The sequence below is a fragment of the Phoxinus phoxinus genome (assembly GCF_949152265.1).
Source record: "Phoxinus phoxinus genome assembly, chromosome: 13".
NCBI lineage: Eukaryota > Metazoa > Chordata > Actinopteri > Cypriniformes > Leuciscidae > Phoxinus > Phoxinus phoxinus.
In genome coordinates this window covers 32,467,470-32,491,876 of record NC_136888.1, presented here as the reverse complement: position 1 = coordinate 32,491,876, position 24,407 = coordinate 32,467,470, and the positions used below count along the sequence as shown (strand labels likewise).

Sequence of the window (24,407 nt, the reverse complement as noted above, 5' to 3'; positions counted from 1 at the left end):
GATTTAAAAACTTAAAGGGGATTCAAAATGTGTTTTGCTGGAAACTGTTTTGTTTCCTAGTTAGGACAGTTTTATATTCTCAGCTAGTTCTCAGTTTTTATGTCGAATAGAAATATTAGTGCACATTGAGCTCCAGTTTGTAAAGGATAGATTTGCCAAATTTTCAATCACCTTTGTTTGTATTGCTACAATGCTGGTAAATTAACAATATGTAGGCTACTCTTTCTCTGTATTACCTGCTCCATATTTTCCTGCTTATTTGTCAGCAAAAGTTTTCGGGTGACACCAACTGAATCATTTTGCATCACACGATAGACTTTTGACTGGTCCAGGTCTTAAAACTGTTAAACTCCAGTTAAAACTGCAGATTAAACTACAGTCGGATCGACAAGGGGGTGGCGTCAAGATCAAAAGTGAATTATGGGTGTTTTTGGCACCATTTTTTTCTGTTTAATCTTTTTCACATTTCTACTGCATAGCCACGTTTGTGCATAGCCCTCTTGCCATCAATGAGTTACCTTATTAAAGGTGCAGTCAGTGATTTATGAGAAACATTGTTGATATTTAAAATCATCCCAAACAAACACGCCCCTCCTTTCATTGCTCCGCCCCCAACATGCATGAAGACACAATGCAAGGGGAGTGGATATCTCTTTAGCTGAAGCAAAGAAAAATAATGCGAATGTGAAAAATAAAGTGATGACGAACAAACAAGAACTAAAATTTACCACACAGTGCACAAGAGTATTTCCAAGCAAGAGTTGGTTGTTGCTCAGCTCCAGACAAACAATGACACTCAAAGCTGTGCTGTTACTAGAGCTAACATTACAACAGCATATCTTGGTTCCTCTGATCTTTTCTCTTTTGTAATGTCTCTCAGCCATCTCTCTTTCTACGGCCTTTCTTCAAATTTCACTCTCTCCTCTCCCATCATGAGAGGACACGCCCCCTACTGTTTATTGGCTACAAGTGTGTTATGGTACTCTGTCCGATCCACTTTAAACAGTGTTTCTCATAAATCGCTTACTGCACCTTTAAGTATGATTATTACCCCTGAATCTTGTGTAACGCCCCAGAATGAAACGTGTAATAGGCAGAAGTTTCCAAATACATTAGAGTATTAAAAGAAAACGGCCTGTCTTTGTACAGCCGGAGACACTGTCTGGCAGGGGTTCTGGTGGAGAGGAATGGTAATTTGTGGTGGCTTTGAGATTGGAGAGAGACTGGATTTCAGCGAGTGGAAATGGCTCTTCTGGGGGCCCTGAGCTGCCGTGAGATCCTAGTGCCTGTGAGAAAGAGTGACACATTTGAGTCATTCAGTTTCTCTCACTGTTTGCTTAGTGAAAGGCGAAAGAGATGAGAAGAGAAGTGGGCTGTGTGTGTGTGTGTGTGTGTACTTGAGAACAGATGGCAGCTGGTTAGCTGGGCTTGGACAAGGTAATTACCATGCACTGTGTTACTTAACTCCTTACTGGTGCAATCTGTTGGGTTTTATCCTTGTTCCATACTTTCGTTCTCTGATAGACTTAGAAACCGGTTTGCTCTTAAAATAATATTTTCTAAATGAACCAACACACTTGGGACATAGCTAAAGTTTCACAGCGATTGGTGTTGTGGTTTATTGGGCGTGCCTGTAGTTTTTACTTCTCTTAACCTCAGGCTCTGTTTCTTCTTTTCACACTTTCGGATCTTTACTCAAACAAGGAAATGCATGCACTGTTAAATTGAAATGGGTTTCATTTGGAAAGTGGGCATCTTTTTTAGTTTTAACACACATTCTAATATAATCACACCTTCTCTTATCTCAGTTAAGGTGTAAATCTGTGAATCGTTAGTGTAAATATTGCTCATACTTTGGGTTAAAGATTTGAACTGGGTATTAAACGCATCACACATTATTTGTGACATGAATCATGCAGATTATTGATTATGACTTTTTTAAACAATCAGTGTTAGTATTTTCAGAAGGCAGATGACAAAATGGGCTAAAAGTCCCATAGACTTGCACATCTAGTGAAAAGATTCTCATGGACTTTTATCACTTGGGCCACAAATGCAAGCAACCGCAGCACAACTTGCTAAAAACAACTCCAAATACCGTAGGAACCACATAGCAACGTCTGGCAACCACCCATAACACCCTTGCACAATGAAGTCAACTTTTGCATGGGTGATCGCCATGCACATTTTCATTCGGAGTTTCTTAGTAAATGGATTATCCCTTTGTTTAGGTTGGTTTGTTTGCAAGAAACGTTCAGCACTTACGGCACAAGTTTATCTCTCCCTTTGGTATAGAAGGTTTCCTAAGAAGTTGCCCAAGTGTTAGTCACTGGTCTTGTTGTGATAGCAAATGATAAGCAATACTTTTATGCCAATACAGATGCATGAATAACTCTTTCCATTTGTTTGTGTGAGCTGTGGACGTGACTGTCTGAGTTTACTTGTTTGTATTATGGTGACTCAGGTTTGTCTGACCTTTGCTTTGCTTTTGAAACAGATTTCCTACCATGGCAGTGAGGAAGGGGGGGAGAGTGAAGACTCGGAAGGCGAAAACCAAGAGTTGGCACAGATCGACAGAGGTGCGTTTTAATTTTTTGACACATGCATATTGCATAGAGGGCTTCAACAACTAAGTGATGAAATCAAATATGATACAAAAATACATGTTCCTATAAATCAAGCTTTTCAGTTTTGCAAAATTGTGTCTTGAAAGCAAGTTGAAGTGTTCATTTAACAGAGAACAGTATTTGTTGTTAAACACAAAATGCATTTTTTAAATGAAACAAAATAAAATCCTATATTCAATGTAACTATGCTATTTTGATATCTACAGTAATGGGATTATTGAAAAATGAAGTGTACACGTGACATTAGGCATTATAGGAAAATAAAAAGGATCGCAGTAGATCATTACTATGTTCACAGTAGGGATTGTGTCTCCAGAACATTATACACTTTCATACATTTGGTATGCATACATTATCATACATTACTTTATTGCAATTTTCTGAAATGCATAACATATTTCATTTTGCACATTGAAAGAAAGTATCTGAAAATATCTGATAAATAGAATGAGCAGAACAATTGTCTGACACATACTGGCACCTCCAAACCATAAACTTTATCTGGAGTCTAAAATCTAAACTACATATGCATTTTAATCACACCTTGCTTGTACCTTCTGTACTTCCTGTCATAACAGACGCTAAGAGCGATGAGAAACGGTTTGGTGTGATATAATATGGTGTGGTGTGAAGTAGTTTCCCATAAAGGGCCGTCGAATCATTCTCAGAGACGCAAACAGTGAAATATTACAATAGTTATATTTCTTATTTTATTTTTTAGTATTTTTATTTAGCAATAATACGAATAATATTTTATAGCCATATTGATTGCACTTACAAACAAGAACAGCAAACCTGGAATGCTTAATGGGGATTGTCCCCGCTCGGGCTCATTCGAAAAACATTGTGTGCAAAACGCAAAATATGTTGTGTCGTTTACATTTCGCGCCAGTTTCAAAGTGAAATGTACATGTCTAAAAGCGTGTTTAGTTTTTTTCCGGGACAGATGAACGTGAATATGCCAACGTTTTATTACGTCAGAGTTTCACTGCAGTTCTGAATTGAATGTCCGGTGAGTGACGCTAAAATATTAATGCTCCATCACGTTTTAAAATACCGTACACCTACACTATACCCTAAACCTACCAGATAGTGTTAACAAAAGCAAATGCGACATAAAAATGTAATCGAAACCATGGCATTTTAGCTCGTTTTTGAACTTTGAGCTCTCATATATCGTCACTCGTCTTTCACGGGGTTCGTACCCGAGCTCTCCGCATCACAAGTACAATTCTGCACCAGCTGAGCTACTGAGCAAGCTTAATAATGGAGTAAAACTAAACATATGGAGCTGGTTAAGTGATGCAAACTCCAAAATATACTAGTTTACACGTCATCCACTATGGTAAAAAGTGTGTTTTGATAACATAATAGTACAAGGAGCCGTGTGAAAATATGTCTTTGTTAATCCATAATCTGCCCCTGTAATAATCATAATTGTGTGTGAAAACGATTAAAGGTGTTAGCTGTTTTACTGCTTCTAGGGCCCTATCTTGCACCCAGCGCAATTGACTTTGTACACCGACGCATGTCTCATTCCTATTTTGCACCCGCGGAAAGCGGACTTTTCCCTCCACAGACGCACGTCGGTAAATTAGGGAATGAACTTGCGCTCAGGGGGGCGGTTCAGTGAAAAGAGGAGGCGTGTTCCGGCGCAAAAGTTCCCTGGTGCTATTTTGCAGTTTTAGAAAACAACTCCGCCACTGACCAGGAAAAACCGAGTCTAAAGACAGTGGCGCGTTGCGTGTTAGTCATATGCTATTTTAAGGGCGCATGCTTGGCCATTATGTAGCGTGTGAACAACACACACACACTTTGATTCTCTAATCTAAACAGACGCAGCAGTTTTCATTTTTGCAAATCATACATTATTACAAGGAAAAATATTAACACACGAGGGAAATCATTGTTGTGTCCGTGAAGATGTGAAAAAATAGGCATAAATCTAGCTTACACATTTACCCAAATTATTATATTAATAATTTGTTTAACTAAAGCTAATTTGGGTGGGTTTCTCCCATCATCCTCATACATTGTCACTTCTCTGTGTTTTACGGCCCTGACGAGAACGTCGGTCTCCTCGGCTGTGAATCGCTCCTGGCTTGCGCTGGCAAACCCGACATTATAATAGCAATCCGCGTTGGAACAAGCGCGCCGGCTCTTAAAGGGAATGTGAGAGGACGCTCTGATTGGTTTATTTCACGTTACGCCCAAACCACACCTATGAGTAATGAAGCGACTTCAGACCAACACATTTTAGATTTGCGTCGGGCGCAAGAGTCATTTATCCCGCCGGTATAATAGCAACAGCGCCGGGATCCGCCCACAAAGTTACTTGCGTTTCGCGTTTGATACTTGCGTTTCAGAGCGTTACAACAGGGCCCTTAGTGTTTATTTATTTTAGAAACTACAGTGATGTGTACGTATTGGTACGTGTTTTGCAAAATAATGAGCCTGTGTTGGATTGTCCCTGTATTAAGTGCGTTTTAAGCTTCTTTAAAAAAAAATAAAAAAAGTTGGTTCTCCTGAATGATAACCTTCTGCTATATTTCGCCCCTTTACAGAGCGCCGGCGGAACTGTGCCTTGACTCCTCTAGCCACCAGTCAACAGCACAACCAGGGCATTCTCTCTCCGGCTCACTTACGCCGTCTCCGTTTACTCCTGGACCCGACCCTGGACCGCCACAGTTCAGAAGAGGAGCTGGAGCGCATCGCAGGAGCCCCGGGCGGCGAGGGGGGGCGGAAGTGGCACAGACATGGAGACATGAGCAGCGCCTCTAGTGACGAGGAGGTGAAGGACCTGTGTGGGCCAACCGAACCGTCGACCGGGGCCCGCTTGAGCGCCACCTCTCCCAGTCCTGTCCTCTTCAGCTCCTCTCCTCCTCGAGCGCTCAAGCCTTCACACGCGCCGGCCCGCCTCCCTGTCCGGCCCATCATTCTCAGCCACTTTGAACAACCTTCCATGCCTTACTGGCGCCACCGGCCCAATTACACAGGAGAACCTGGTCGCCCCAGCCTAGACTTGGAGAAAATGCAGCAGGTAAGAGACTTGGGTGCTTTTGCAAAGGAGGACATCAGCATCTTTTGTTGGGTCTATACGCTAATTCTATGCGTAACGTTCCCTTTAAGGGGTGGTTGTTTATGAATTCACTTTTCTAACTTTAGTTAGTGTGTAATGTTGCTGTTTGAGCATAAACAACATCTGCAAAGTAAAGTTACAACGCTCAAAGTTCAAAGCAAAGGGAGATATTTGCTTTTAAAGAAATAGCTTTTTAAGGACTACAACAAATGGCTGGTAGGGACTACACAACAATTCCTCCCGGGTTTGTGACATCACCAACCCTAAAATGTACATAAACCCCGCCCCCGGAACACGATTTATAGATTATCATGACTAGAAGATAGTTAACTCCACATTTAGCTCCATTAATTCTTCAACTAACCATTCAGAAATGTCCTGTTCTTCTACATGTTGTCACTTCTTCTTGAGTCTCTCCCATTATTGTCTGACTCCGGTTTGAACATAAAAGACTAAAAGTTTTTGACATTTTCAGTGCATGTATGTGTGAGGTAAAATGACACAAGCTGTTGTAGCTCCGCCCCCTGTGCCGGGAGCAGCAGCTCATTTGCATTTAAAGGGACAGACACAAAAACAGTGCATTTTTGCTCACCCTCAAAAAGTGACAACTTTAACATGCTATATAAAAATATCTGTGCGGTATTTTGAGCTAAAACTTCACACACACACTCATCAGACATCAGAGACTTATTTTACATCTTGTGAAAAGGGCATTATACCACCTGTGGCGAGCAGGACGAGGTCGAGGGACGTGAGAGCGGCGCGAGACCGGTGGCGTGATTACTGATGAGCGACACCTGCGCGACGCACCGGTCTCGTATCTCTCACGGAGGAGCGGAGGCATATAGGAGGAGCGACGACAGTGAAGAAGGAGAGAACACAGGCCTGTCCTCTCTCCTTCTTCACTGTCGTCGCTCCTCCTATATGCCTCCGCTCCTCCGTGAGAGATACGAGACCGGTGCGTCGCGCAGGTGTCGCTCATCAGTAATCACGCCACCGGTCTCGCGCCGCTCTCACGTCCCTCGACCTCGTCCTGCTCGCCACACCACCCCTTTAACATCAGAGGGAAATATGATAGGTAGATAAGAATGTAGAAGAAACCCCTAACCCTATGATCTAATTGATTGATATAGGGATGTTGTTCCAGGACCAACTAGTTTGAACATCCAGGAAAGCATTATTAGCAAGATCACAGTCAACAAGAACATGCTTTTTCCAAATAGTGTGTATTAGTTAATAGCTAAAAGTTCCTAATATGATATGAAAACCCCAAATTTTTCTCAGAAACATCGCTATTTGATTGTTCCCCCCCAAATCGTACAGCCCTATTTATCAGTGTCAGCACCCCTTCAGGAATGAGCCTTTTTTTTTTTTTGGTTTTCATCATTGTCTTCTGCTTTTTTTTAAAGCCATTGTGTCCATGATCAGATGCGCCATTGTATCACTGTATCAATGCAGTCTTTTTATTACTCACAGCAATTTATACAGTGGCCCAAAATATATTTTGAAACTTAAACAACACTTAAAAATGAGTGAATATCATTGCACTAGTAACAAAATATTAGATCAAGTGGGAATTTACTTCAAAGAAAGAAATGTGCGAGTTCACTTATCAAGCAAAACATTCACAAAAGGTTAGCTTTTAAATGACAAAACAATGGATATTGTTCAATTAGGACAAAAGTATTTGGAAACTTTCTGGTTCTCAAAACGTACGGGAAACTGTGGTTACTATGCTAGGACACCTGTGTAAACTTCAGGGGAACTGAACTGGCTTTATATAGCCAGCTAAAAACCTTAGCCTCTGAAAAGTAAAGTTTCTATATTTCCCCCCCAAAGAACCTCTCAGGATACTTTCTGGTGTAAAATCTCCTCGTTCCAGACCAACAGTCCTTGTCAACTCAATGGCTGAGTTTGAAAACAATGCAAGACAAATGCACAAACCTACACTTACTCAGACAAGTCCATGTGCTCCAGGGCTTTGTGCCCGCCACCTCCAGAGAGAGAAAGAGAGGATGACAGATGTCAGCCCCCCCTCCCTCACTCGGAACAAAAGCCTGAATCTGTGAGTGAATGAAACGGCAAAGTGGGAAAAAAACCTAGTAGTTTTAACCTAGTAGTTTTGTCTTCAGGTGTTCAAATATACAGGCCAGATTGTGCCAGGTTAAAACAAAGGACATGTGGAGAAGTAAAGAGCAAAACGACGAGTACAGAGAGAGAAGAGGGCTGTGAGGACCATATGACTCTTGGAGTCCAGTGTGTGTGTGTGTGTGTGTGTGTGTGTGTGTGTGTGTGTGCTCGGTCAAGTGGAATGGGAGGTGGTGATGGAAAAACAAAATGTGGGAGACTACTCAAGTTAACTGCTAAAAGCTCATTTTGCTTCAACTCTTTTAAAGTGCCCCTATATGCTATTTTAAAGGTTCCCATTTTATTTTGGAGGTCTCCTACAATAGTTTTACTGTATGCATTCAAGGTCAAAAAACACTTTCATTTTCTCATAATGTACATTGCACACTACGTAATTTCTCAAAGAGTCTGAAAACGGTTAGTTTGAAGAGGCAGTCTCTCTAAACCTCTCCTTTCCGTGAGCCTGCTCTGCTCTGATTGGTCAAACGGCCCAGTCTGTTTTGATTGGTCGCGTTTCGAAAACTAAACGGTAGGGCTGGGCGATATATCGCATGACATTGTTAGGCGCATCTCGTCAGTAAAGCCGGTTCCTTGATTAGTAGTAAATCGCCATCACCTGCTTTCAGATGTAGCGGCATTTACTACACAGAGCCGTAGTTAACTGAGAAGCTGAGCCATATCGCATTAATTATCGCAGGCGATACGTCCGCTAAACGGCCATTATCATATCTGAATTTTGGCTCCAGAGGCTTCCTCAGAGCTTGATACACAGCGAAACAAACAGTATCGATGGCGTTGTTTTTTCTGTATTACCGTATATACCCGAATATAAGACGACCCTGAATATAAGACAACCCCCCCATTTCCAGACTTATTTTTGGGACAAAAAGAGATTTTTGTTGAAAAAATCTGGTTTTCAAGTTCAACACAAAATAATTTTATTTAAAAATTGCACTGATAATTCATTCTTTCTCTTCCAGAACGTGCGCGCACCTTTCTCTCTCTCTCTCTCTCTCGCTCTCGCTCTCGCTCGCTCTGCGTCTCGTGCGGCAGAGAGGAGCAGCGTTTTAATTCAGTTAAACACAGATATTATGTTGCTTCTCTAATTTTACATGCAAGTATAGCCGACATCACAGCACAGATATTGTTTTTATCTTATGTGTATTTGATTTCATCAGACGACGGCTCGATTTATCAGGATTTTTGTGCAGATTAACATCTTGGAAGGGAAAGCTGGTTTTGTCTTAATGGGTTGCGTTTCCGTCACTATTTAATATTAATTCTGTTGTTCTTTCTCCCCTTCCCCCGTGATTTTGTCTATATCGCGAATATAAGACGACCCCCCATTTTTCAGCCTATTTTTAGGACAGAAACCTCGTCTTATATTCGGGTAGATACGGTAATTCCAGCGAGTCCTCATGCTTTTGAAGCACATGCAAAGTAGATTCGCAGTGGTGAAAACAGTATCTTCTCAACATGTTGACAACACGAAACACACTTTTCCAGTCCTAGCAACAACCACAGTGTTTGAGGGCGGGGCAAATAGACATTTGCATGTAGCCAATGAAGACCACAGGCTGGCATTATGGAAATGAGTTACATTGTTACGTAGGAAGCGAGACTGGAATTGCTGACGACTCGTTACGGCAGTTCAGATTCAATTCTTTCTTATAAGAGACAATAAGGTTATTTGTCGTGCACTTTGATCTTTAAAACTTTGCCAGACATTTTACATTCACAAACTACACACTGCATGAGAGGTAATATTGGAAAAAGCACTTTAAATCAAACGTACACAACTGAATAAGTCATCATTATTGCCTTTAGTGCTAAACATGAAATAAACCGTGTCCAGCCTCGCTCTACTATGCATCACACATTTAATTATATACGGCAGCTGTTATGTTAATATGTTGAGCCACATTTGGGCGACAGTCGTGTTAGTTTTTCATTATTAATCCTTACCAACTAATCCATTCCTGCACATATGCAGTTGCTTAAATCTCAAACGCAGGGGTCCAGCTATTGTTCAAGCGAAATGAATGGTCTGTCTGACAGATGTCTAAATGCTGCCCTCCATGGTTGAGTGAGCTTGACAAACATTATCTCCTTTTTTGGGAACTTTGAAACGAGGCCGAGCTCATTTCAGACTTCACCCCGGCTTTAACCATGGCTGCCTTCCAGTCACGCAGATCTGGACAAATTTGACAATTCCTGGGTTTTTTTTTTTTTTTACTGGGAGTTTCCCTTGTTGAACAAAGAGACTGCTTGATATGTGCATTAATCTGTCATTGCCCATAGGATTTGGCCATGAATTTATTATAATATATAACCTTTGAAGCTGGTTGTTTTTACTGTAACAAAAAACCCTGTCCTTAATGTTTTTTTAATGCTCTCAAAGTTAAAGGGTTATTTCTGTTGTCATTTATGGTGTGTTGTCATACACCATGTTATTTATTTATTTATTTTTGAGAAAGATGTTTTTCATCATGTTTATGCTTCTCTTTTTGATGCATAGATTAGAAAGCGAATGAAATTCGAAGGTCAAGATGTTCAGCGATTGATGACTGAAAGATAGGGATGCACCAATCATCTTTTTCATGGCCAATTCCAATTGACGAATTTTAAAAGAAAAATTTAAGCAGTTACTCATTATCATTTAAAGAGACATGCACCGAAACGGGTCGCTGTGAACAGAGCTGTTTTTGAGGAGGTAAAAAGGGTGTTGTTTTACACAACCATTGAGGAATTTTAACCAAAGTATGTTACAAACTTTACATGAGGAGCCCAAAGAATCATACCAACTTGAACGGGACAACAAAACGGGCAACAAAATCAACAACAAAGCGGGCATCCGATGACCCATTTAAGAACATTTATTTGTTGCTTATTTGCTCTACTACTGGCCGAACTGACCATAAAAAAAATGTATGTAGTCATTTGAAATTTGAGGCAACCACTGTCACAATTAAACAGTTTTTATGTTTTTAAATTAGATTGCATAATTGCAATATTTAAAGCACAGGCAGAATGGTCTGATTTTAGCTTCATGAAATTGCTACATAAAACATCCCTGCACAAAACAAAAAGAGCAGACAGACTGAATGAAAATGCAAACTCAGTCTGTGACAGTAGCTGGCGCTTATGGTTAGCGGTTATAAAACACTACTTTATATGGAGGTGAGAGGAAAAGAAAAGGCCATCAAAACTTTTATGAAGACAGTCAGAGATACAGTACATTCATAAAAATCCACACAAATAACTTTTGATGATTTCTGGGAAATAATTGCAATTCAGTTTGTGTGCAAGTCCGGAAACAGAGATTGGCAAAAAAATAAAAAATACCTGTGTGTTGTGGAGCAAAAACCGTCCGGTTCTGATCTATGGCCATCTCTAGTTAAAGACTTGGAAGTTGGCTAGCGGTGTAACGATATCCTCATGTCACAATTCGATACTGAACTCACGATACGATATTATTGCGATACTCCAAGACATATGGTAAAAGGTTAACAATTTTTTTACTGTTGATTAAAATGCTAAATTTGATATTACATTGTGTGTGAATAGGCTTGGACTTGGTGCTGGAAACCCAATGCACAGGATAATAGAGACACCAGAATAACAATATTCATGATTCTGAAGCTGAAAATACTGAATTATCTTAGACGAATATGCTTTCACTGCTTAGATATATTTAAATAATGTAGGCCACTTTTTCTGGTAACATCAGACATTTGGAATTATCAGGACTCACAAATATTCCCCCATTGCATTATTATACATTATATTCAACATTATATATAGTAGTTTCATGTAGTACTGACACTAGAACTCTGTAAACTTGAATTTTTTCTCACACTGTAATTTTTATTTTGGGTGAACTATACACAATACATATTGTCACTATCCATGATACACATTCTATATTGTTGCATTTTTGTATTGTGATATATTGTGACACGATATATTGTTACACCCCAAAATATGGCGCATGAGTCATTTGGATTACTTTTATGAACGTATGTTAGTTTTCGTGCTTCACAGACTTTGTTCCACACAAAAAAGAAAGTCACATGGTTTGAAATGAGGGTAAATAATGCTGAATTTTAATTTTGGCCTTTATCATTGCCTGTAGTTTTTAAAAATCATAAATGTGTTGCGATCTTTAAGGAGAACTGATTGTTTTCACTGTAATGAACCGCTTCGACTTTTTGTCCTGAAAAGAATCCGAGTTAACCTCTGCTATTGAGTCACGCTGCCTCAGTTTAGCACTAACAGTCGAGTTCTGGGTAAAGAAAGCAAACAGAGTTCCACGTTTGTCCTGAAAGGGCGGCCCACAGGATGTTTTGCTCTGTTACATAAAAGACTCATTAGTTTTGGTAGCCACAGTGGCCCAGAGCTTCCAGGGATCTTCCAGAACAGCTCAAGGGCAGAAAAGCAGTAAATGTTTACACTGACAATATGGAGACTCGTTCCTCAGTGTGTGTTGCAGCGTGTGTGTGGAGTTCGGCTGTGCATAGACAACATGTGAGGCTTATATGAAAGGTTTATGTCATTCCTTTTAACCATATTTTCTCCTTTCTGCTCTTTGCTTCAGAAAATGCTTCTAAAAAAGAACTGTGGAGGGAAAACGAGGACTATCAAGATTCGGGTGAGTGTTTCAAAAGAAAACAAACTTTTTTTTTTTTCATACAGTGACCCAAAAATAATAATAATTCAGACACTTAAACCACACTTACAGAACATGTTAACTCTTATCTTACTCTTATTAAAACATGCGATCCGTGTTTTCACTGTTGTCCGGTAGGGGGCGCTATTACACATCTTCTGAAAGAGAAGAGAAGCTCCTGATCAAAACACAGGCGAAGAAGAAGCAGAAACAAGTGATAGAAGCATTGCTTATGCAAAATAACACGATCATCAAACATTATACAGCATATAAATCAAAACTGGCTAATGTTACTGAATGAAATGTCGGCCCAGGATGAGTTATAGGACTGTGAAGCTTTAGGGGAGTTGATGGACTCGATCCACTAGATCTGTGATTTAATCATCGTTCTGAATCTGATCCAGACGTAGTCTTTGACGACAACTTTCTCAGCTTTTTTGCTCAAATTGTTGCTTTTGTTTATGAATCTTACCCACATAATAGTTTAAATTATATATAAAAAAGAACATATGAAGCTAGAATAAAATGTTTTTAGTTTGTTTGTTTGTTTGTTTGTTTAAATGTTCTTTCTTTTGATATATTGTATGTTCAGATATTCCAAATATCAAGAACAAAATATTCTGGGAGCCATGAACGCTTCCAGAATATTTTAATATTTGTGAAAATAATCAAAAATGCTTGTGCTGGCTGGCTTTAAAAAAAAAAAAAGCACTAGCAGGGAAACCGTTAATATAGTTAATGTGTTGAACTCGTACATCTGGAAAATAAAATTGATATTTTTGTTATCTAATCCAATGACATTCAAGCTTAAGTGTCTAAATACTTTCTGGGTACGGTTTACACAATTTGTTAGCAAGCTGAAGAATTGTTTCTTTGCTGGCATTTTTCAGTTAATTTTCTGCAAATAGTGAATTATTTGGGAAAGTGTTTGTACTTCTGGTCTTGGATCAGGTCGATACAGTAGCATGAATGCTTTGAATGCGAGTGTTTGGATTGGTTTCCACAAGCCTGACCCGTGAGCGCGGTTCGCTGGAGCCGGGCCGAAGCGCACCCGCTGACCCTCGTGGCCCTGGACCCCGGCAGTGTGTTTGGCACTCCTCACACGGGTCCAGAAGGCCCGAGCTGATCGATGCCAGTGTGTGACGTCACCATGAGCTCGCCACCTTTTGGACTGCAGAACAGTGACTCCCGCTTGCATGGCACAGGAACTGGAGCACTCATGGGAAACACTGACCCGCTGGAGTCAGAGAGAGGAGTTACAAACACAATCTGTCTCATCGCTGGGGCCGCTATACCAGAACACCAGTGCAGTCTTTGAAAAACCTTTCGGTAACATTTAACCCTGTAAAGGTCAGAATAATAATTAATAAATTAATCGTTTTTATTATTAGTGATACTCAGATTTTTTTTTTTTTAATGGAACAGTTTATTGAACCTTTAAGACCCATTATAAAAAACTGACTGAGCAAAAACTGAGCAAAAATATGCAACATGGCACATTTGCTGATATTTATATGGCCAAAAATTTACTGGAAATTCTGATAGCTTGATTTAAATCAATCAGATACTTACAAAAAGTGCATATAAATATCAGTCGTGCACATCTACATCTTCCAATAATGTCTTAGTAAGATGATATTTAAAAGCTTAGTTCTATGATAAAAGCTCTTTACTTACTATGCATTAAAAATGAGATATGTTCAAATAAACATTCCTGATTTGTATACAGTAAACATAAGAATAACTTTGATATCGTTAGTAATATTTCTCGATGAACTGAAGCAACTTAGGTTTACTTGATTATCCATACATAATTTTATAGAAATTTTTATTTGATCCTTTTAAAATTATAAAATGATGTATGGATAATCAAGTAAACTAAAAATATTACTAACAATATCAAAGTTATTATTATGTTTACTTTGTAAAAATCAGTGATTTCACAGCAAAAAAGGGGGATGTTTTTTTTATTATACTTTTAACTTGATAAAGTATAAACTATCAATCGGATGATAGAAGGCATGTACAACATGTTTAAGGCTATGTTTTGATCATATTGATTATTTAGAGGCTTTTGAAATGTATTTATCAAATATGACATGCTTTACAGGGTTAATAATACCACAGTATATGAATATGATAATCAAGCAGCACAATGGCCACGTTACACCAGTGGGCAAAACATCCCATTGACTTGCATTAAAACCATATAAGGGGTTTTCACTCCAGAGGAACGTTTTCATAGTTCATAAAACTACTGGTGGAAGTTCACATCAGGAACTGGGAACGATTTTAGTCACAGGAACACCTTTAAAAATCAAAATAAGCTCCTACTTCAGAGTAGGTCTAACCTAACCTAACACAACAGGAACACCAGTGATGCAAGTGTATGTTAATTGGCCAAACACATGCAAATATAAAATGTCTGTAACACTTTAGTTTAAAATCCAATTCACACTAACTAGTTGCTTATTAGCATGCATATTACTAGGATATTTGCTGTTTATTAGTATTTATAAAGCACATATTAATGCCTTATTCGGCATGACCATATTCTACATCTCTTAATCCTGCCCAATACCTAAACTTAACAACTTAATAACTATTAATAAGCAGTAATTAGGAGTGTATTGAGGCAAAAATCATAGATAATAATGAGAATTGGATCCTAATCTAAAGTGACCAAAATGTCCAATATATGGAGTCTCCAAATATTCAGTGCTGAAATGTTATGATAAAAAAAGAAACGTCTTTTAGCTTCCAGAAATGCAGGTTTTCCTCTCGTAGACTGAAAGAATTGATGCGTAATGGTCTTTCTCTCCAATGAACATCCAGAAACCTCCATTTCATCTGCAGGAGATTGGATGACCATTTTATTAGATTAATGGAAAGAGGTGAGGAGAGGAGCAAGGGATGAAAAGGGAGAGGGAGAAGGAAGTGTGTGTGTGTGTGTGTGTGTGTGTGTGTGTGTGAGGATGAAGTCATTTTCCATTTATAGAGTGCCGGCTGTTGCAGGATCTCCAGTCAGAGAGAAAGATGTTCTTCGGTTCACTCCTCCGCCTTGTTGTCGTTTTCAACTTCCTTTCGCTCTTCCCACTCTCTCTTTGCTTTCCCACTTTCCTTTACCTTTAGTCCTTGATCGTTGACTCATATTTTATATTTATTTTTAACACATTTTATAAAATATTGTCATTTTATTACAGCCCGCACAAATCTAGTGTATGATATTGAAGTTATTTTGACATTTAACTGCATTTAATATTTGTAGCTACCTTAAGATGACTCTTTTTTTAGTTTTTTTTTTTAAACACAGTTTTAGTTTACGGTATTGTTGTGTTAGCTTGTGTAATTTTAAATATATTTTCTTCAACATTTCAAGAATACATACAGGCCTTTAGAATTGTGCATAAAACAAATTCAAATAACTGTAAATAATAAATCAGCTCCATAGCAGATTCCAGTGATCGAGATGCTACATTGAAACACATTGCAAGTGTTCCTCCAATGGCAAAGACGTACATCCAAGTGAACGAGATGGAGGAAAGTTAGCAAGAGAAGGGCATACATTTTTTATTTATTTAAACGCAGCCCTACTCAGATGATTTTGGACGCAGCTCTGGTATCGGCAACCTTACATGTGTTACTCGCTATATCGCCATCTACAGGCGGGATGTATTGTGTCAAAGCAGCTCTTAAAGGATTAGTTCACTTTTAAAATGAAAATTCTGTCATCATATACTCACCCTTAAGTTGTTTCAAACCTGTATTAATTTCTTTCCTCTGCTGAACACAAAGGAAGATATTTAGAAGAATGTCGGTAACCAGACAGTTTTTGGTTCCCAATGACTGCCATAGTATATTTTTTTCCTACTATGGCAGTCATTGGGAACCAAAAACTGTCTGGTTACTGACATTCTTCTAAATATCTTCCTTTGTGTTCAGCAGAGGAAAGAAATTAATACAGGTTTGAAACAACTTAAGGGTGAGTATATGATGACAGAATTTTCACTTTAAAAGTGAACTAATCCTTTAAGAAGACAATAGTGTCATTATTCAGCTCTATGTAGATTCAAATCAGTTCAATTACAGTGTTGATTTTGCAAAGATGGTTACAATATCCAGTTTTGTTCCGATCGGTGCAGTTAAATCGATACTATTACTGAATATGTGACCCTGGATCACAAACCCAGTCTGGAGTCGCACGGGTATATCTGTGGCAATAGCCAACTATACATTGTATGGGTCAAAAATATTAGATTTTTCTTTTATGCCAAAAATCATTAAGATATTAAGTAAAGATCATTTTCCATGAAGATATTGTGTAAATTTCCTACCGTAAATATATAAAACATGTATTTTTGTGAGTGAATGCAGCACAATCGTGAACATATGCACAACTTTAAAGGAGATTTTCTCAATGTTTCGATTTTTTTGAATATATATTCAAATAGTCGTATCTCGGACAAATATTGTCATATTATAACAAACCACACATCAATTGAAAGCTTATGTATTCAGCTTTCAGATGATATATAAATCTGACCCATGTTTTGTGGTCCAGGGTCAATATTCATGTTCTGTTAAACCCTTAAGCCATACTTTCGAGTTTAGAGTTTCTCATGTATTTCGGTTTGTGAAAATGTTCTTTTTAATCATTTTTCTTTTGGTTTTCCCTGCTTCTCCCATTCCCTCTGGTCTTCTGCTCATGTATGTAAAGTGGTTGGGCCCCTGGTTTTATCTCCGGGCCCCGTCTCTGCTGGCCACGCTCCAGGTAAAGCTAGAGATGGAGTGGGAAGTGGCTATCAGGGGGCCAGTTAGGGAACCGGGAAAATCATCATGGGGGTTTGAGGTCTGGGACAAGACCAGAGAGAACGAGGGCTCAGAAACAAGAAAGAAATGAAACCAAAGAAGAAGAAAAAAGAAAATCATTGGTGGATGAAGCCAGAGAAGACAAACGGTCTTATCGCATAGATGGTCCAAACTTGTTGACATGACAGATGTTAGGGGTCGAGGGGTTAATTTGTTCCCATGTATAAGCAAGTATAGTGGTGTAATGTTTTAAAAGCATTATGTACTCGTAAAATGTACCAGGAAACAAAAGCCCGAGCTGTTTGTCATAATATAATAATCACTCTTCCTACAGTTGCACATATTTGTCAGTCTAAAGGCCTGTTGAACTCTTAAAAACTTACAATAAAGAATAGTATTTGATGGTTTGTCATTTGCTGTTAGGAATGCATGGATGAAACCAGTTTAAAATGATTAAACTCCGAACATTGTTTCCTGGAGGGAGATTCATGGAAAACAGCTGCTTGTAGAAAGTAAATGGGATCGTGTAACATCCAATGAAACTAGAGGCCTACTCTTACTTTTATTTTGATGAAGTGTTGATCTGGCCCCTTGATGGATTTGAAAACCTACAACAGAGTGGCTATTTGACAGGAAAAGAGCTTAACCTTGTGGTATACGCATGTATATCTTTTTGAGTTGTGGATTTTAAGCCAGGCTAGATTTAGCTGACCATATGTGAAACAAATTAACTACTTCTTTCATTCTCCAGGACAGGAACCACTCCTTTCTCTGGGGTTTTCAGGTTTTTGCTCACTTGGTTTTGTTTTAAAGATAATTTTGGTCATGTAAGCCAGTGATAACACACTCGAGGTTTTCGACAAAGTTCAGCATGTTTGAAAGAAAATTGAAAGAAAAGGGGATGTTTACACAATACGTTTTTCAACTAAAAACTGAAAACTGTTTTTTGAAAGTTGCAAGTTTTTGAAAACTATACCGTTATCGCCTCCGTGTAAACAACAACAACACGATTTGTGAAAATGTTGACACACACGTATCTCGTGTTACAAAGTGACGTCGCCAACTACTGGCCTGGCAGGAATTATACAGCATTAGTTGTTTTCGCAGATCCGTGTGAACGGTATCATTTTGATAAGTTTGTCTGTATAACTTTTCAAAAACACTTTTTTTTTTTTTCATTTTTAGTACATTGTTGTTGTGTAAACGTACCCTTAGTTACTTACTGATTTACTTAATATTAATCTGTTCTTTGGTTACTCTATCCCAAGTGTGTGATTAGGCGAATTTAATCTCTTTATTTTAAATAGCTTTTAAATCCCAATACAGCATATTAAAACTGTAACAAAAACAGTACAGAAGATCTAGACCTTCAGCATCCTTGATAACAAAATAAGGAAATTGCATTTATAAATATAAATACTAAATATTTTAATTTATAAATCATATGCCACTATTTAGAAAAATATTAATAATACAATACATTATTAACTACCCCAGAAGTCACTGGAATCTATCTTTTTTTTTTTTTATCCACTTGACTAGCAGTGTATTTATTTAGTTTGTTTGTTATTTGTTGAGAGACTATTCGTTTCGGTGAAATCACAAAACACAATGCACACACACACGTGTCCCCGCTCTTGATATAAATCTCTGATGAACAAAAATGATACCACCAGACCATTAATCCAGACATACGTGTTTATTCTTTGATGTGAAGGAAAGGAATGAAGTAGAATGAAGGATGAAACTATCATATTAAAGGGCATGTGATTTCTCAAAATCGTTGTTGAACATTGTTGATATTTGAAATCAACCCAAAACAAACACACCCGCCCTTCATTGCTCCGCCCCTAAAATGCACAAACACGCAATGCAAGAGTGGATCATAGCAAAAGCAAAGCAAGATAATGCTTAGCGAAAAATAAAGCGAAGATGAGGAATGAATGACGAGGAAGAACAAAACATTAACATACAGTACATAGGAGTATATTGGTTTTGAGTGTCATTCTCTTTTGTAATGTCTCTCAGCCATCTCTCTTTCTACAGTCTTCCTAATCTCACTCTCTCTCCTCCCCATCATGAGTGGACACGCCCCCCACTGCTGATTGGCTACAAGTGTGTTGTGCTGCTCAGTCCGATACACTTTCAACAGCGTTTCTCATAAATCGCCTACTCTACCTTTAAACATGAGTTCTGAACTGACTCCGCTCTACAGAAGGCAATAGTGTCATTATTCAGCTTGTTTCATAATTGTTGAATTTTACAGTTATTGGGAAAAAAAGTGCACCAACACTAAACTGACTTGAGCTGAATAATGAAGCTGCTTTGAAATAATCATGTTGTATAAAGCGCTACGGTAATAAAGGTGACTTGACTTGACTAATAAACCAAACCCAGTTACTTCCCACTTCATCTTTGTTTATGTGTTTCCCTCACAGAACCTGAGTGGCGGCCGTCACGCACCCCGATACTCCTACGATCCATCCATCTTCGCTTTCCGGCCTCTGAGCAGCGCTCCCCCCTGCAGTCCCCTGATCCCCGCCGAGGAGCCTCCGTGTGCGTGAGCGACACCACTGGACCTTCGCAGAGACGAAACATCACTTGTGGACCAAAAATTCCCAACATAAAGACAATGTATGTTTGCATTGCCTTTTATTTTGCAGGATATTAGTGTGAACAAAGGCCCCGTGATAAGGCCTGTGGACAAAACAGGAAATGTGATCAGGGCCAGAATGTATGAGAGGAATGAGGAGACGCAACCTTTCGCCTTTAGCCGTCTCATCCTCTCTAACTCTCAGGAAACCCACTTAGAACTTATTTTAATGACAAGGCCATGACCACTGCGCTATCTATAAAACCACGACCAAATGGTTCGGTTTCTGTGATGGGTTTGAGCAGAGATTGGTCAGCGGTTTGTTGATATTGTCTGATGATTGGGCCACATGGTTGGGTTGAGACCACTGGGTTGAAGGTAGTAACATGCAAGACAATTTCGGTTTAAGGCAGTTGTATGTTTAGACAGGGATTTGTTATGAGAGACAATCAGTTAGATGCCAGAATGGGCCTTAATTAATAAAACCGGTTTGTAATAAAATAAAGCTTTTCGCTCTATAACCAGGGTAAACCGGAAAACTTAACAATCATATATAATGACAGCACATGCTAGACATTGTTCAGCTTCAATGTGTCAGTAATCAAATTACTGGTTATCTGATGTGTATTCCAAAGTAATTACATCTTAAGTGAAGAACGGGGGGAGGGAACAACAACACAACGCTATACTAGAGTCTTTCAACATCATATATTAATAAACATGCGCCTTACTATGTAGCATACTCAGTACTATGTACCTAAATACATTGAGTTTTACCATCAATATCTAGTTTATGAATGTTTTGACACTGTTTGAACACACACCAGGGATTAAATCACAGCCCTTATCACACAGTTGTTGTTCAGAATAAAATACTAGCGTACTGCATACTGCAAAGTACACACTGTTTACTATTTAATAGAATGTGAAACAGGATTATTTGCAATAAATGTTTCAAAAGGTATGTTTGTTTATTTTGGAACGTATTCTCCATATATACAACACGCTGTAGAAATAGTAATATGAGTATGCTAGTGTGCTATTCCGAACATAGCCTGTGTCATTCTTCTGATGTGTAGAAAATTACTGAACTCATTTTAAATATGGACAACATGAATCCGATCCATGCAGTATATTTCAGAAACTATCCTTCTGAGGATTTTGACAGTGGATGTAATGTACTTTTAGCAGCATACTTTAATACTTTTTCCTGAATGTAAACTGCAGTTGTAACCCGTGTAAGGGTCAATAAGCTAGGCCAACCGGACGGTGATCAACAAGGACAATTATTCATAGTTGTTGCATAAGTTTCACTTAGGTGTTATTAAGTGTATCTATGTGAAACAAATACAATATTTTTAAAATTACAGCTATATGGACATACAGTACAGTACATGCTTGCAACGTGAAAAGTTGTCCTTTTCTGTATCTATGCTTCAAATGAAGCGAATAAATGTTTCTTCCCAGTTTGTGTCTTGGTAATTCACTTCAAATGCTTTTTCTTATTGCAAAGTATGTTCGGTGAAGCTCTTAAAGGCATGTCTAGAACAGATGTTGCCACTTTTAGCTTTAAGGTTATGGTTTTCGCAGAAAATTGCGTACATTCGTCACTTGTGTGTCTTGTCATATCCGTAAATAGAGAACATTTTGGTAAAAGGTTTGACATGGATCGGCTAAATCACGAACCTCCGGGGAATCACACGTGGAGAGTCTGCTGGCGAAGCTCGTGATAAAACAAGAATCAACATTTGATTGGCTTTTCAGAGACGGTGAGAACTGAGGGATTTAACGTCATAAATGAAAATAAATATCAGTGTTTTCAATTTGTCAAAACAACAGCATAAAATATTGCACTTGCATGCTCAGTTGACATAATTTTTCGATTTCCGTGGCTGTGACCGAAATCGCTAGCTTGGTCATACCAGACTCTCATACATTTGACTGGCCGCTCTCCATTGACAAGCGTTAACTTCCTTGAAGGCGGGTCCTCTGTTGAAGTTTAAAACTATTGGATCTGCCCAGAGTCACTTTGGATCTTCCATAACCAATCGCTAACGTTTGGTCGTGACGAAACTTCAACTCAAACTAGCGCACGACCTCAACGTCATCGTTCTCAGTCGCTCCCTCTGTTCACTGATTGGACCGGTAAAAAATTGTCCTGAGAAAACCCACGAATATACCGCAAACCCAGATGACGTACTGAAAGAAAATGAAAATTTAGCTTAAGTACGTAGGAGGACGGAGCAGTAGCACCTCACTGCAGTACACGAGATCCAGGGGGTGGAGTTGGATCCAGATCTAAGGGGTGGAGATTGGTAGGTTTAGGGATCAGGGGGGTGGATATTGGTAGGTTTAGGGATCAGGGGGGTGGATATTGGTAGGTTTAGGGATCAGGGGGTGGAGATTGGTAGGTTTAGGGATCAGGGGGTGGATATTGGTAGGTTTAGGGATCAGGGGGTGGAGATTGGTAGGTTTAGGGATCAGGGGGTGGAGATTGGTAGGTTTAGGGGTGGGTTTAGGGATCAGGGGGTGGAGATGGGTAGGTTTAGGGATCAGGGGGTGGAGATTGGTAGGTTTAGGGATCAGGGGGTGGAGATGGGTAGGCTTAGATGTAGGTTTAGGGATCAGGGGGTGGAGATGGGTAAGTTTAGGGGTAGGTTTAGGGATCAGGGGGTGGAGATGGGTAGGTTTAGGGATCAGGGGGTGGAGATGGGTAGGTTTAGGGGTGGGTTTAGGGATCAGGGGGTGGAGATGGGTAGGTTTAGGGATCAGGGGGTGGAGATTGGTAGGTTTAGGGCTGGGTTTAGGGATCAGGGGGTGGAGATTGGTAGGCTTAGGTTATATGTAAGGTGGGAGGAGTTGGATCTGGATCCAAGTCCTCCCCCTGGATTTCGTGTTCTGCAGTGAGGACCATCTCGCGCGGAGCCAGGCTACGAAATCGCCCCCTATACCCTTAAATAGGGGCCCTATTTGATGGGACAGCCATTTGTAGTGGCGTCCGAAACTATAGTGGATGTTATCGAGTTTACTCCTTCAAGTGGACTATATTAGTGGAGTAATGTAGGAAATGGTGAATGAGGTTATAAGGGGTCAATTTCAAACACAGCTCACGTGTTCACAAGTGCTGCAAACCATATTCGCACAGAGTCTGTCAACATTGCAGGTTCCTTATCCACCATACAGAAGCATTCTCATTCCAGCGTGGGCTGATTCCACAGGCCTATCCGTGCCAGATCCCAAACAGAGCAATAAGCTGTGTGTTTGTGTTCGTGAACCAGAGAGTGACGTCAGTGCTCGGCTATGATGAGGGGCTGAAGCAAGTGAGCCAGGAACCGAGACATCAAGATGGGTGTGCGCGGCCTGATCAGAAGATACTCTACTACAATAATACGGCTCAATCTGATGCCTATCAAACCCAGTTTCCTGTAGGATAAGCAGTGTGTACACACTCAGTTGAGAATTTGGAATGCATTCAGTTGATTGGATCACTTTGCACAAGGTTTCACAAATTGCTAAAGCAGTTGTGTTGCAAAAAGGAGTCCAAATTAAATAGTGTATGGCACCATCATGACTTGAAGGTTTATGTTGTGAGGAATTGCACAGGGATAAACATTAAAAGAGTTTTAAAAGTATAGCTAAAATCTTTAAACCTCTTAAAATATAGTGTGATAAAATAGTTAATAACTTTGTCTGCCCAGACAGCGATATATGTTGTAAGCAGCACGGCCTAAGGAAATGTTTTGCATTTCATATTTTATTTGTGTGCACTTACATGCAATCTTTCAACTCATGTCATGACCAAGCTGGTTTAACCTGGTAAATGTTGCATGATATCTGCACAGAAGCTTATGTGACGTGACTCTCCACAAAACACTGTTAACGTGGTGCAACTCCACCTACACGAATTACAACTGGAAGTTTATCTTAAATTAACAAATTTAACTCAAATCACACATTTTTGTACAGAAGATGTATTAGAAGTGCTCTAACAAACATTGCATTTCTGCTCTACACCCTCCAGAACGTTGAGTCGAAAGTTATTTATTTTATCTGAGTGTCTATTTCTAATAACCTATTCACATTAACTCCGCCCACCATTGTCTGATTGAGCCAGAGAAAGTTATGAAAGATCTGTTAATAACAGCAGCGGTGTGGATAGTCAGGCGCGTGGTGCTAATGCTTTTGATGCGACTGACCCGAGGTTGAATCTGCCTTTTTCCAAACTCATTCTTTTCCCATCGCATATCAGCTAGGAGAAAATATACAAAAAATGGAAATAAATTGCCTAACGTGTAATTTGCAGTGGGACTAAAGTGTTTAAAGTGTAGGGTTAGGACAAGTAATGTCCCAATAAAACAGCATCCGTTTAAGATTTTAATAAATATATATTCACTGTCTGTAACTGTAATAGATCATATCGGCATACTGAATATATTGTTAACACATACTGTATTATTATAATATTACACTACACAGAGGTGAAAACAGTATCTGTCAATATTT

At 39.2% G+C, this 24,407-nt stretch overlaps 1 protein-coding gene across 2 annotated transcripts in view; it reads left to right on the top strand.

Annotated features, from left to right (window-relative positions):
- Window positions 1-21,376, top strand: part of LOC307008973 (uncharacterized protein) — a 39,032-nt gene extending 17,656 nt beyond the window's left edge. Inside the window, exons 3-6 of one of the 2 annotated variants that reach the window (XM_079632324.1) lie at window positions 2,498-2,579; window positions 5,192-5,667; window positions 12,431-12,484; window positions 19,750-21,376. In XM_079632324.1, the coding sequence (XP_079488450.1) occupies window positions 2,498-2,579; window positions 5,192-5,667; window positions 12,431-12,484; window positions 19,750-19,875 (738 nt within the window). In that variant the 3' untranslated portion in view covers window positions 19,876-21,376. The remainder of the gene's footprint in view (window positions 1-2,497; window positions 2,580-5,191; window positions 5,668-12,430; window positions 12,485-19,749) is intronic. The other variant, XM_079632323.1, reaches the window with a different exon arrangement.
- The last annotated feature ends 3,031 nt before the right edge of the window (window positions 21,377-24,407 follow it).